The sequence below is a fragment of the Lepisosteus platostomus genome, chromosome 13 (assembly GCF_059453375.1).
Source record: "Lepisosteus platostomus isolate fLepPlt1 chromosome 13, fLepPlt1.hap1, whole genome shotgun sequence".
Lineage (NCBI taxonomy): Eukaryota > Metazoa > Chordata > Actinopteri > Semionotiformes > Lepisosteidae > Lepisosteus > Lepisosteus platostomus.
The window spans coordinates 27,650,586-27,663,795 of record NC_142623.1 but is presented as its reverse complement, the minus strand read 5'-3'; the positions used below and the strand labels follow the sequence as shown (position 1 = coordinate 27,663,795).

Sequence of the window (13,210 nt, the reverse complement as noted above, 5' to 3'; positions counted from 1 at the left end):
CAGTGTCAGGGCTACCAGAATAGTAAATAATATGTCAGTGCCATGAGATGGAATTTGTCTGCATTGGACAAACAAAATATTTTTAATATCTCACCTTCATGACTAAATATAACTTTTGAAGGCTGTATCTGACATTAGGGATGTAAGGTCATGGCTAATGAAACAGTGTAAAATTAAGCATGACTTAATAATAAGAATAATTACAATCCTAGCATTATGAAATGATACTTCAGAACCTCACACCCTTGAGATTGCATTTATAAATTTAATTTGTCAGATATTTTTAAAAGGCGTAGGGTTTTTTTAAGTTTGCTTTTATTTTTCTTTCCACTGCTGGGTATTTTGAAAATAAGCCTGAACATAGAGTATACAGTTTTACTTTGGAAAAAAAATTGATATGGCTAACCTGAATTTCACCTGAACAGCTGCTAAGTGAAAGGTTAGACATTACACTAGCTTCAACACATTGCCAGCGATGTTCCAGGTTTTTCTCATGCTATAGAGATTGATGATTGCTCAGATCCCCCTTCACTACACAGTATAGTTTACATGTGGTGCAAGTTATTAAAAGAAAGAAACGGGCCTCCGGTCAAATGCATAGACCTGCAAAGGCAAGCAGTGTATGGCTAGCTGGAGAAAAAATCTCCACATCTCAATAGTATTAAAAACTGGAGGAACCAGTGGAAAGTGGAGTTCAGCCGTACATGTAATTTCCCTCAACACAACATCTGTCGTGCTAGGAGAAAGGGATGGGACTAGGCTGCAAATGCTGGAATACAGGACCTGTAGACAGTACATGGACAAGCTGATTGTGACATTTGCAGAAGCATGTTATTTGTTATGACATTCCCAATATTTGTAGCCAATCTGCACATTCTCCTGGTATGGTCTCATTGAGAGTATTTTTTTACACTTTAAGAAAGGCATTTGTAATTTACCGAACACTTCAAAATAAAAACAGGGTTTGCATGTTGCGCTAGCATTTATTATAATAGTTTAGTCCAGATCTCTTTGTCTGCATGTTTTTTACAGCACATCTGAATAGAATTTGGATTATACTCCTGGATTCCATACAAGGCAATGGAACTTACAGATGATAAATTACTACCAAGGATCTCCCTTTTTTCAAATCTAAGAACTGTGCTCTTCTTGTTGGCGAAACAATGGCCTTGTTGTTTCCTTTCAGGACAACCATCTGTAACCTTTACACCATGCCACGCATTGCAGAGCCTGTGTGGCTCACAATGATGTCGGGGACTCCGGAGAAAAAACAGCTCTGTGGCCAGTTTATGAGGGAGTTTGCCTTTCTAATGGAGCAGGCTTCAAAGAACCAGTTGAGTACTGTGTGTGTCGGTGTGTGTGTGTGTCTGTGTGTTTGTGTCCATGCTTTAGGAAGCTGAGGAAAAACAGTGCTGTCACGAACATTCTGAATCTGACTTTTGTGTTAATTGAAACAAGATACATACTGTACTTCTGTTAATTTGTTTTTGAAGTTTATACATTTTTTTTGTTTGCAAGCTGTGGTTCATAATGACAAATTCTAAGTCACAAAGTTGATACCTTATAATTTATAAGTCTGTTAATCTGAATCTAAATTAAGAAATCTAAAAAAAAATTCTAGCAGTCCTTAATCTCTTAACTATGTTCACTTTGTCGCCATCTGTTTGTTGTTGATTGTTTTTTGGATTCGATTTCATGAGAACCATGGTGGAAATGCAGATGAGATCAGTGGATAATGGATGAGTGTAATGAATATAGAAAAAGGCTTGACGCTGACGCTGCTGCTCTCCTCTTTCCAGGTTTCTGCCAGCTCTCCTCACAGCCGTCCTCACCAATCACCTGGCTTGGGTTCCCACTGTCATGCCAAATGGACAGCCACCCATTAAAATCTTTCTGGAAAAACATTCCTGTCAGAGCGTGGACCTGCTGGCAAAAACTCACCCCTACAACCCTCTGTGGGCCCAGCTCGGTGAGTATAGAGAGTGTACCATCATGAAGGAAATACAGTCCGCAAATTGTAAAAAATGCTTGATAAAAAAACAGTTTGTCAAGACCATTTATAGTTTTACCTCATGTTAACAGCTAATGCTTGTTATGAAATAAAATTCTGCCTGATAGGGTTCTTTTTTTTATACATATTAAAAAACAAAAATTCATTTAGAAGAGGTTGCTTCTTATTATAATGCTCCAAAACTTTGGAATTCACAAATTTGAATGTGCATTTATTTTGTTTTGCTTTTAATAGTGGTATTGTGCAATTTTAGCTCATGTGCACTTTTAATTGCTTTTATTTCTCAAAAAGATGTACAAAGAAAACAAAGAAATGCTTTTAAATTATAAACACTGGGCATTTACAATGAAGTTTAGAATTTATTATATGAGAAAAATAACTACATTTATTGTAGTTAAAGCTATTAACTTAATAGTTTTGTTAATAGTAACGTTATAAAACACAACTGCTTTGCTTCAGATAAATTGTTACCGCATACATAGAGCTAATATAAGAGTACATCTCCATCTAGTGGTTAAACAAAGTGGGTACACAGCAGAAGATAATGCTATACTTGAAAACAAGAAAGAAATACCTTGTAGTTCAGGTGGGTGGCATGCGTAGTCTGCAAAGGAACAAGTAATAGGTTTATTTCAAGAAGAAGACTTCACAGCTGAAACGTTGTGTTTTCTCTGTTCTCTTTTCAGAATGGAATAAACCTACTGTATTACTTGTTTCTTTGCAGAAATACATTGGGTACATTTGAAAAAATATATATTTTTAAGGAAAATACAATTAAATTATAATATTTCATCTTAGTGTTTATGTAAGAATTAATAAAAATATTAAGATTAATAAGGTAATGTACACATTTCTACAGCAGACGTTTAACGTTCAAGAAGAAACACCATGCATATTGGAATATAAGGTATTTGTGGCATGTACCGTATGTTACACAGGGAGTTCTGGCATAAAAGCATTGTATTAAAACAAAAACTTCTTGATTTTACACACTTGATACAATACAGTAAACTCTTGGTTTAATGGAATTCTCTTGCTGGACTTTAACGGACAAAATAGTCTAAAGGAGAATTTTGTCTGTAAAATATCACTCTTTCCCTGCATTGACAGGGAAGTGCTCATATAATAAACAAGGGGAAAATAAATACTAAAATGGTTTAAAATTCAGGAATTTAAGTGGTGCCATATAGGGGTAGGTCAGCTGTTTACAATGGGTGTTGCTTGTTTTTCGTATGCTTTAAATGAATTTTATACAGTATGTTTATGACATGTGAAATAAAGAGCTTGTATGTACTGTATATGTATATGATAGTATATACACAGTATTTCTCACATAATAGTGTGATTTTGGGGCTGAGAAAAACATCATGATTTAACGGACATTCGGCCATAACAGAAACTTACCCCCATTAGCTAATTAAACTCAGGGTTTACTTTACTGACAATATGTGAACACACCCCAGCAATCACACGTATGTAAGACCACATATTTTAAGTGCATGGATAGTGTATGCAGAATTATGTAAATCCTGTATAGTCTCTAGCAGTATAATGAGGATGACTAAACTTAATGTAATACTTTTTCTGTAAAACATTTTCTTTCTACATTTGTTGCAGGTGACCTGTACGGTGCTATTGGTTCCCCTGTGAGACTGTCTAGGACTGTGGTTATTGGCAAGAGACAGGACCTGGTGCAGCAGTTACTTTACTTCCTTACCTACTTCATCCGCTGCTCAGAGCTCATAGAGACTCACCTGATAGAGAGCGGGGAAGATGAGGCCATAGTTATGCCTGGCTCTCTCATCACCACGTCCCTGCGCAAAGGAGAGGTAGAGGAATCTGAGTACGTTCTTGTAACCATGCACAAGCACGGAAGCGATTACCTGTGTCAAGCTCCTGAAGGGGAAGAAAACTATATTTCAGACAACAGCTCCCAAAACACTACATACGCAGATGAAGTACGTTTAGGGAGTGGCACCAAAAACCTTGAAAAAGAGTGTGCCCAGAACACAAAGAGCAATGCCCTCCAGTCTTTATTCAATAAAAGCACCCTCCCAGTCATCCGCACAGAGGATGTCAGTGATACACAGCGCTGTAAAGAGAAGGCAAACTGCTGCTTGGAGACAAAGCTAGAGACAGTTGTCTGCGTAGGGTCTGCCTTAAGGGACCAAAGCTCAGTGCTGGAGGCTGCACTGGAGCCAGACATTGACGCCAGAGCTGATGATGCAACTGCAGAGGCTGGGAGTGTCCCCATTAAAGTGTTCCGTTCATCAGGCATACCTCTGGAGAAAAAGCCACCGGATAAGACCATGTTGTCCAACTTTCTGTCTGATGATGAGCAGCCTTCCACTAAAGTAATGTTTCTGATTGGGGATTCGATGTCACCAGATTCTGACACAGAAACCCGGAGGCTCAAAGTAGAAAAGCAAATTAAGAAGCACAAGAAACAGCTAAAGGAGAAACCACAGGGTAGCGCTGAGCAGAACTGTGACTCAAACAAGATATTAGAGGACCAAGCCAAGACCAACGAGGCCAAGGAAAGATTGCTTCATGATGCCAGAAAGCTACCAAACTGGGGCCTTCCTCATGAACAACGCATAGAATTATTTGATGAGTATTTTAGTGATGATAATCCAGTGGAAACCAGGACAATTGATGATATTTTAAAAAAAGAGGAATCGAGCACCTCTGAAAGTGCAGAGAAAGAACTTTTATATCCTTCTAAAAGCTCAGGGGGTTTCCCTGGCAATAAGATCCAGAGTGGGCTGGGAGACGGCAAATGTTGTTGTAGTGCAATGGATTCCATGAGGGGAAGCTTTTGTAAAAATTGTTTTGCTGAGCAGGACAAAGGAATTGTGATTTCAGTTACTGTCCCCCAAGGGGACAAAGAGGAACTGAAAAAAGCTCTCCCACTCAACGAGTGGGAAATTCCACGAAATGAGAGCTCGGACAGTGCCCTAGGGGACAGCGAGAGTGAGGACACTGGCCATGACATTCAAAGACATGACAGCAGTTACTATGGCGAGGAGCAAGAAGAGTGGCTAGATGAGGTGGAGATACCCTTTCCAGGGTAAGGTTAACTATATTTTCTAGACGATGTACTAGTTAATATAATAATTAACTAGTATTATCATATTATGTGATGTCTGCAGAAGGTCTTTTCATTAACCTTTCATTAGCTTAAGTTGTACTATTTCAATTGAATGTTTTCATATACTGTATTTGCCACATACCCTGTGTACTGTAAGTTGCTGGGTCTAGTAGATATTAGAGATTTATTATAGATCATAAATTATTTATATAATTTATAACCTATGTGGGAAAATATTTGGCTCATATTATAATATTTGGATATTCAAATTATATTAGCTCAACGGGAATATATAATTGCCACTTATTTTAAATATGTTCAAAGCAGAATAAAGTATGGGTACAAAAATGGTTTAAAGTACAATTTTGCAACAGTGATTTGCAAATTTTGCTACTAATTATTTCTTTTCATAGGTCTAAATTAGTGGAGATGAATTTCTCCAAGCCTAACATTGCAAATTTTGGGAGGTCTTTGTTTGGTGGATATTGTCCAACTTATGTTCCCGACTTTGTTCTGCATGGGATACCCAATGACGAGAAGCTTAGGCAGTGTCTAATGTCCGATTTGGCACATGCTGTACAGGTAAGCAATAGCTTATTTTAGATTTAGCATTGTTTATTGGACTAAATAATTATGATGATTATCCATTTTGTGCTCTTTACATTGCCTTTTGTGCCAAAAGTACTGACGTAAATGTATGATGACATTTAGGTACAAAGAAATCGGTAGCACTGAAGTATTTATATTTGTTATTTTCTTAGAGATTTGACAACACCCCGACCACTTCCCCATTTTACAAAATCTTACGTTTATCATCAGAGGTCCAATGTAGTGATAAACGTGTGAAACATCTCAATTGTTAGGCCTTGCAGACTTTTGAGAGTCAAAGGATATTCATTTAATACTTGACGTTCATCTGACAGTTTATTATATTTATCATACTTAAGAGGAAGGGATCTTTTCTGTAGAAGATGGACATCACACACTGGATACTAGGCTTATACTGTACTTCAAAGACATTAGCATTGGTTTATGTGTTGCAGGAATGTTGACATAATTGTGATAATTGTTTGAGATTTCCATTTTAACCATAAAATATCCAATTCCAAAAGCTGGATTTATTATTAAAATCCATTATTTGTGTGATATAAACATTTTTATTTGTAGCTATGCTGTTAGCCAGATGACACCTAAGAATGTTATTTTATTCTATCTTGAATTGTGCAAATTGTTTCTCAATTTCTACCTGTAGCATCCAGTTTTGGATGAACCCATCGCTGAAGCTGTCTGCATTATCGCAGACACAGATAAGTGGACAGTACAGGTGGCTAGCAGCCAGAGACGAGCAACAGAAAACAAACTGGGCAAGGAGGTCTTAGTGTCCAGTCTCGTCTCCAACTTGCTCCATTCAACCCTCCAGCTGTATAAGCTCAACCTTTCATCTAACTTCGTAAGTTTCACTTTGTCTTTTGATTTATTTCTCTCTCAATCTGTTCAGTGTGCATAAAGATCGGCAGTTCTTAACATTCTAACTTCTAATTTGTTTTAATTACTTGGAATGAGAAGCTGTGTAAGAGACCAGACGTTTGTATTAAGAGGATACATATACAAGCACTCATCCAATTTGAATCTGCCAAATCTGTACGAAGTAAAATATTTTCTGGAAATGTCTCCTGAACCTTTTTGGGAGAGAATAAGATGTTAAGAGGAGCAACAGATATTTCACTGATATCACTTTTTATACTGTCCCCTAACCCATTTCATTCCCACTGCACTGCACATCAAGTAATGTTATTTTCACTGCATGTATAAATGGTTTCAATTTTAAACTATTCTTTCCTCAGTGCATCATGCACCTTGAAGATCGACTTCAGGAGTTGTATTTCAAAAGCAAAATGCTTGCAGAATACCTAAAGGGTCAAACAAGAGTGCACGTTAAAGAGCTTGGAATGGTTCTGGGGTAAGAATTGATTTCTTCTGTGTTTTTGTCAAAATGACACTTTCACTGCTTTTGGATTGGTAGCTCTGTCATATGCTATTAGACATGGGCATTTTTTATTTAAAACCTGGTGCACAGGATCTTGAAACTGACCTTTAAATTTGTTTTCAGCTGATATTGTAACAGTTTTTGCCCTTTACAAAATGTTTAAGCTACACTTTATTGAGCTAGGTTCCTTTTCCATGCTTTCAAACACAACCTAATGTGTTTTTTTTGTAACTTTCCAGGATTGAATCCAGTGATCTTCCTTTATTGGCAGCAGTAGCAAGTACTCATTCTCCATATGTGGCCCAGATACTGTTATAGATGGCCAAAAGGCAAAAATGGAAACAATTTCATCTGAAACCACAAGAGCAGCAGAGAGACAGCAACAATCTAGGCTGAACTTGTCTGGCCATTTGCAAAAGGAGGCTTAGCCTTGCACATGCAGAGCAAACAGAAGCAGTGTGAGGCACTGGGATTGGACAGCGTTACTGTTGGATCACAAATCAAATGTTCGCTGCCTACGAAGTAGCAAAGGATACACAGAGCACATCCGTGTCTACACACAGAAGGAGAGTGTCTCAGACTGCTTGAAGGTTTTACTGTCATTTTGCATCTTTGGAGCATTTTCTTACTGTTTTTAAGATTTTTAGAAGTACAGTACAATCTTGCTAAAAAGGAAGTATAATAAGGATGTAATCAGAATTTTTGAAGAGGAAAAAAGGAGAAATGCTAACAGATCTCAGCACTAATAATCACACATCTTTTGGTCTTTTTTCTATTGCATAAAAGAAAAAAAAGATCTATAGAAAATGCTGGTGAGCATTATTTAAAGCAAATCTCAAGTCTGTTCTTTCCCATTCTGATTTCTTGTGTTTTGTATTGGACCCTGGGGAATCATCCTCCAAAGTTTCACTTGGATTTTATCCTTACTCATTGATTTGGAAGTTTCTTTCCTGCATTGCATGTAAAACTACTTTAAATCAATGTTAGTGGAACAGAAATGTGCAATTCTAGATTACTGCAAATCCACATTTATTTTCCCAAAATAGCTTTGGGGTCTGAGTTTGAAAAAGGGAGCAGCTACAGAATAATAGCATTCTTGTCTTGCATTACTACCTCAGACCCATAGGGGGCTACAGTGAACAAGTGTCAGTTTTGCTGCCATAGATTGCTTAAAGGGAAATTAACACTTTTTAAAAATTAGAAATGTGTAGCAAATAGGCACATTATACGTTGTGAATTGGGATATTCTCACCAAGTATAGTTTTCCAAAAGGAATAATTTATTTTTTGCTACCTAACAATGCATATTATACTGATAATTTAAATTACTATTAATTCTCATTTATGTGGAAATACAAGTATAAATAACTATGACTATGGTGATGAAGCAATTCAAAGATCAGTTTAATATTTAAAATGACCACAGTAAGTTTCTCAATAATTTTAGGTCTCTTCAGTAGCTCTATAGCTATATTACATTCTGTGATCATGCATGTTTCAAAAGGAGTCTATTTGAATTCATTACACTTGCAAAAATAGGTAAATATATGCTTCAGCAACTTTTCTACTTTGAAACTTCAGTCTGTTTCTAAACTTTCACAGTATTTTTAATGCTTAAAAGATGCTAATCTTTTCTATAACGGAAACATATCATTAGGGGACAGATCAAAAGGGCAGTTTCAAAAGGCTTATTTTTTCTGATATTTTGTACCACTATTGAGTGATTATGGTGTATTTCTCTATTATTTGTCAAAAGCTAATGTCATGTACTTAAGTCTTAATGGACGTGGCATGCTGAAGGTAAATATCATAAGATGACTTCCTTTTCAAGGATTATTGTCAATATTATGCTTTAAGAATGCTTGACTGCTTAGGATACTATAATGACTAGCATCGCCATTGCTTTTTGTAAAAACAAAAATCTTTTTTAAATTAAATATATTGTTAAATTATTTAGTATGCCATGTAAGTTATGTACATTGTAAATAGTTGTTTTATCTGTTTTAATTTTGTACATAATGTTTTTGAATATGCATTGTATTCCTAATTTATTATTTCCCAATTTTATGGGAATGTTGTGCAATAAAATGTTCATGTTATATGTTTTGTACTGTTTTGCTTTAAAAAAACAAAATGCATTTTCTGTAGCACTTAAACTTTGCTATTACTTTCTAAGCCTCTCTTATGCCACATAACTAAATTATGCCACATTCAAATTCTGCTCTGCCCTGCCTAACAAGATTAGGTATGTTTTTTTAATATGCTAACACATTAATGATGTGATTTACATGTGAAAATAGGCCTCTGAGTCCATTCAAATTACGGTCACATTTAAAGCAAAAACATTCTGTAAGATGACTCATGGAACACTTAGCAGCAGGAAACAAAAGTATACAACGTCTCTAGCCTTAACCAAGAAGTTAACACTGGAAGACATCATGCAGACATCATGCAGCAGAAATCAAAGGACAAAATATTTTATTAAATAGAATTAGCATAGAAGAGGCAGAAGAGTTTCAGGAAAGAAATAACGTCTCCAGTATATGTTATTCAGAAGCCATAAACTTTTCCAACAGTCAGTCAAGATAGTACCCAGGGATTGGAGAAGTGCTGATATAGTTCCCATCCATAAAGTAACAGAACCAAACTAAATAATTACATATCAATACATCTGATTTCTATTACATGTAAGGGGGATACAATTATTAGACCTAGAGGATCACCTGCATGGATAAAGGATAGTTCGAAGTAGCATTGATTTAGAAAAGATAGGTTTTGAGGACTTGCTTTAATGATTTAGGTGTTTATGTAGACTACACCATCTAGACTGGGGGGTAATGTAGATATATGTGGGAATTGAAAGCCAAAATGATAAAATTTGTAGTTTAAAGCATAAACTATAAATCAAGTGATGGTGTGTTTAAACTGTACAGTACATTAGTAAGACCTTCTTAAGATAATGAATACAATTTTGGTCATCATGCTATAAAAAAGATACAGAATTCTTCTGATCCCCGGACTAAGGTCCCTGGACTAAATCAGACCCAAATAGAGCAGCCAGATGCACTGAACTGAACCTTTTTAGTCTTGAACAGAGAAGACTGTGCTGGGACCTGATACAAGTATTTAAAATCCTCAGCAGCATCAACCTAGTCAGCCCACCAACCAGTGGACATAAGTGGAAAATATATGGAAGTACTTTTAAAATAGGGAACAGTTGCCACTTCTTTACCCAAAGATTGGTGAATATGGAAAAAACTACTCAGCCATGTGGTTTAAGGCGATTCCTTATAGGTGTATGACTTTCTTGGGTTAGTAACTAATTAACAGGCTCTTTCTTTCATTTGTAATCGTTTGTTCTTAACATCAGTTAGGTTAGTATAATTATCATTTCAGATAATGAAAAACATTAAATTTGATCAAACAGTCTGTTTCAGATTTAAGCCTCTCATTCTCTGGGGTAGTGACTGAATGTCCATATTTTTTTAATAATACAGTGTTATGTATGTTTGTATAAAAACAGTTATTCAGAAAGGTTTCCAGAATGTTTTTTTCTAATTCATTTCATTCTGGAATTTGTAGCATAAGCAAACAAATTGGAAGTTGAAGGAATCTTATGTTATTGTAAAAACTTAAAACAAGCTTTTAATTTAGCTTATGAAAGAGATACAATAATTGAGTTATTTTGTTAATGCACAGCTAGAGCTAACATGTTTTACTGTAGCTTTCAAGTTAATTCCATAGCACTGCAGGTGTTTATGCAGAAGACCATGAATCCCACACAATTATTCATGGAATATGCAGGCAAAAGCATACAGTAGAATATATAAAAGTGATAACATAAGGTTACAACTTAAATTATACATAAGAAAGATTACATACTAAGTCAAGAGAAAGACAGTCAGTTAATCTGTTTTAATTGGCTACTAGTTGTTAATTAATTTAAGATCTTATCCAATCTACCACACCAATATTCGTAAAGAAATGCCTCTTAATTTTCGCTTGTGTTTTCAGGACTTGGTTTTCACCAATGATACCGAAAAAAAATAGCTGTGGTCAGTATTTTTTAGTATATTGAAACAATATACAGTTTATAAATTGTTCACAAAATATGATCAGAATCTGTAAAATAATCTATGGTGGAAGCTCCAACCTAAAATAATAATTGTACTATATATTACACTACCATAACCCCTCTGGTTTTTAATGTAAGTCAACCTAAAAATAAGTATTTAAAGAAATCTAAAATGTACAATAAAATACAAGCTTTTTTTATTTTGCATAACTAGCTTACCATTTTCGCAACATTAAACATCTCTTTACCATGTAAATCGCCTTTACCTTCTTACACTTTTTTTGTACAGATCTGAATGCGAGAACGTATATAGATTCCCGTATATACACCACTCTATTTACAATATATTGAGAGCTACGCTATAATTCATCTGATACTGTTAAAAGAATACTTTCACCAAAGGTATAATACTCTTTGAGAATAATTCGAATTTAATGGTAAAATTCCCAAATCCAAATTTTTAAAGAATCAGATTTACTGTCTTCGAAAATCATTGCAGGCCCTTTAAAAAGCACCTCTCGCGATGTTTGAGGAGTCAGTGGGAGTGGGGAACAGTGTAGGCTTGCGGAGTCAGGAGGGAAACACAGGTCTTCAAAGGAGTGTGGAAAACGGACTGACTAGATCTGCAACAGGAGGGAAGTTGAATTTTACGGTTTTATTGGATTATCATGTAGCACACCTGGAAAACTAACAGGGGAACTATGAAGGCTTGTTTAATATATTGGACGGGGAATTGTTAGAGTATAATTAGTTTTTAACTTTTTTCAACTTTGTTGTTTAAACCAAGGAGACTTTACTGCAAGTTGAAGAAACGTTTTACATATAGATGACTGGATGAAACAGGCACAACGGATTATGGGAAAGAGATTAATGTCATAAATGACAAAACGAGATGGAGTTTATTATTTTGGTTGTTTGATGCCTTTAGCGTCAGGGATGGCAATGGATATGTGTGGAGGTTAGCTCATATGAATTGGTGCGTGCGTGTTTTTCTTGGGAACCAAGCTTAAATGATTTCAAACGTTTTAAGTGCACGGTGTTTGGACAAACAAGTTTTTGGATGCTGCCTTTAAAATCTGTATGCAGAAACATCGACATGAAATTGCACACGTCCTTATTCGGAAGAGAGGAAAGTTTTTTTTGAACTTATTTTCTTTTTAAAAAATCTTTAAAGATTTACAGAGAGGTTCTCTTTACGACGGATATTGCCTTAGGGATACTTGTAGCTACTTGTCTAACAGAATTTATGATCATCAAAAGTCTCAGTCCTCATCTAAGGTAGATTAGGACTGATAGGAATTTATCCAACAGTTTTACACTTAAGAAGATCTCGTGGAAGTTTTAAGAGCTCTCTGAGAGTTGGATCTCGTTTCATTTCATGTGGAGATGAGATATGACAGACTCCATGGATACGTCATTTAAACGAGCTTTGAAGAAACATCCTTCGTTAAGGACAAGAGAGGTAAATTGTTTAATGTTTGAAATGAATGTGGCTGTTAATTTGGTCCCGGGACCTTGCTTTGGCTACAAAAATACCCAGAACATTTTGATTGACATGCACTTTCAAAACATCTTCCACACCCCGCGTCCCCACCCCGCGCTATCGGCAGTGGTCGGCAGTTTTTCTTTGCAGGGAAATCACAACTCAAACAGAATACCATAGAAAAGAAATGATTGCCAGAACCATTTCATGCCCCTACGTGCCAGTCTGCATTAAATTATCGTCTTTATTGTCTTCAAAATAAGTCTCATTGTTGTAGTTAAACTAAAAAAAAATCATTGTTTTTCAGATGCTTTAAGACACATGACATGATGTGCCTTGCCCGTCCCATGCATGCAAAAACCTGTTAAGATAAAAAAAAACTGATTTCAGCGAAATCGTTGCAGTAAGGCCGTGTTTTCTGAATGAATGGCTCTTCCGCCGTAATAATGACTACATTGGTTTTCCTACTTTACGGTCTCCATTCGTGGAATTTTTGGGGTACTTCACTTAACTAGGATACTTAATTAAGAGTTGTCAGTTTTATGTTCTATATAATAGTGTGTT

The 13,210-nt window shown here is 35.8% G+C and overlaps 2 protein-coding genes across 10 annotated transcripts in view; both read left to right on the top strand.

Moving 5' to 3' along the window:
* The window catches only part of fnip1 (folliculin interacting protein 1), a 33,970-nt gene extending 24,783 nt beyond the window's left edge, over positions 1–9,187 (top strand). For all 5 annotated transcript variants that reach the window (XM_088603929.1, XM_088603924.1, XM_088603927.1 and 2 more), the window contains 7 exons: positions 1,187–1,333; positions 1,800–1,969; positions 3,629–5,081; positions 5,516–5,684; positions 6,355–6,552; positions 6,947–7,062; positions 7,329–9,187. In XM_088603929.1, the coding sequence (XP_088460055.1) occupies positions 1,187–1,333; positions 1,800–1,969; positions 3,629–5,081; positions 5,516–5,684; positions 6,355–6,552; positions 6,947–7,062; positions 7,329–7,407 (2,332 nt within the window). In that variant the 3' untranslated portion in view covers positions 7,408–9,187. The remainder of the gene's footprint in view (positions 1–1,186; positions 1,334–1,799; positions 1,970–3,628; positions 5,082–5,515; positions 5,685–6,354; positions 6,553–6,946; positions 7,063–7,328) is intronic.
* Positions 9,188–11,742: 2,555 nt separating this feature from the next.
* The window catches only part of rapgef6 (Rap guanine nucleotide exchange factor (GEF) 6), a 100,591-nt gene continuing 99,123 nt past the window's right edge, over positions 11,743–13,210 (top strand). For 4 of the 5 annotated variants that reach the window (XM_088603918.1, XM_088603919.1, XM_088603922.1 and 1 more), the window contains exon 1: positions 11,743–12,625. In XM_088603918.1, the coding sequence (XP_088460044.1) occupies positions 12,557–12,625 (69 nt within the window). In that variant the 5' untranslated portion in view covers positions 11,743–12,556. The remainder of the gene's footprint in view (positions 12,626–13,210) is intronic. The other variant, XM_088603920.1, reaches the window with a different exon arrangement.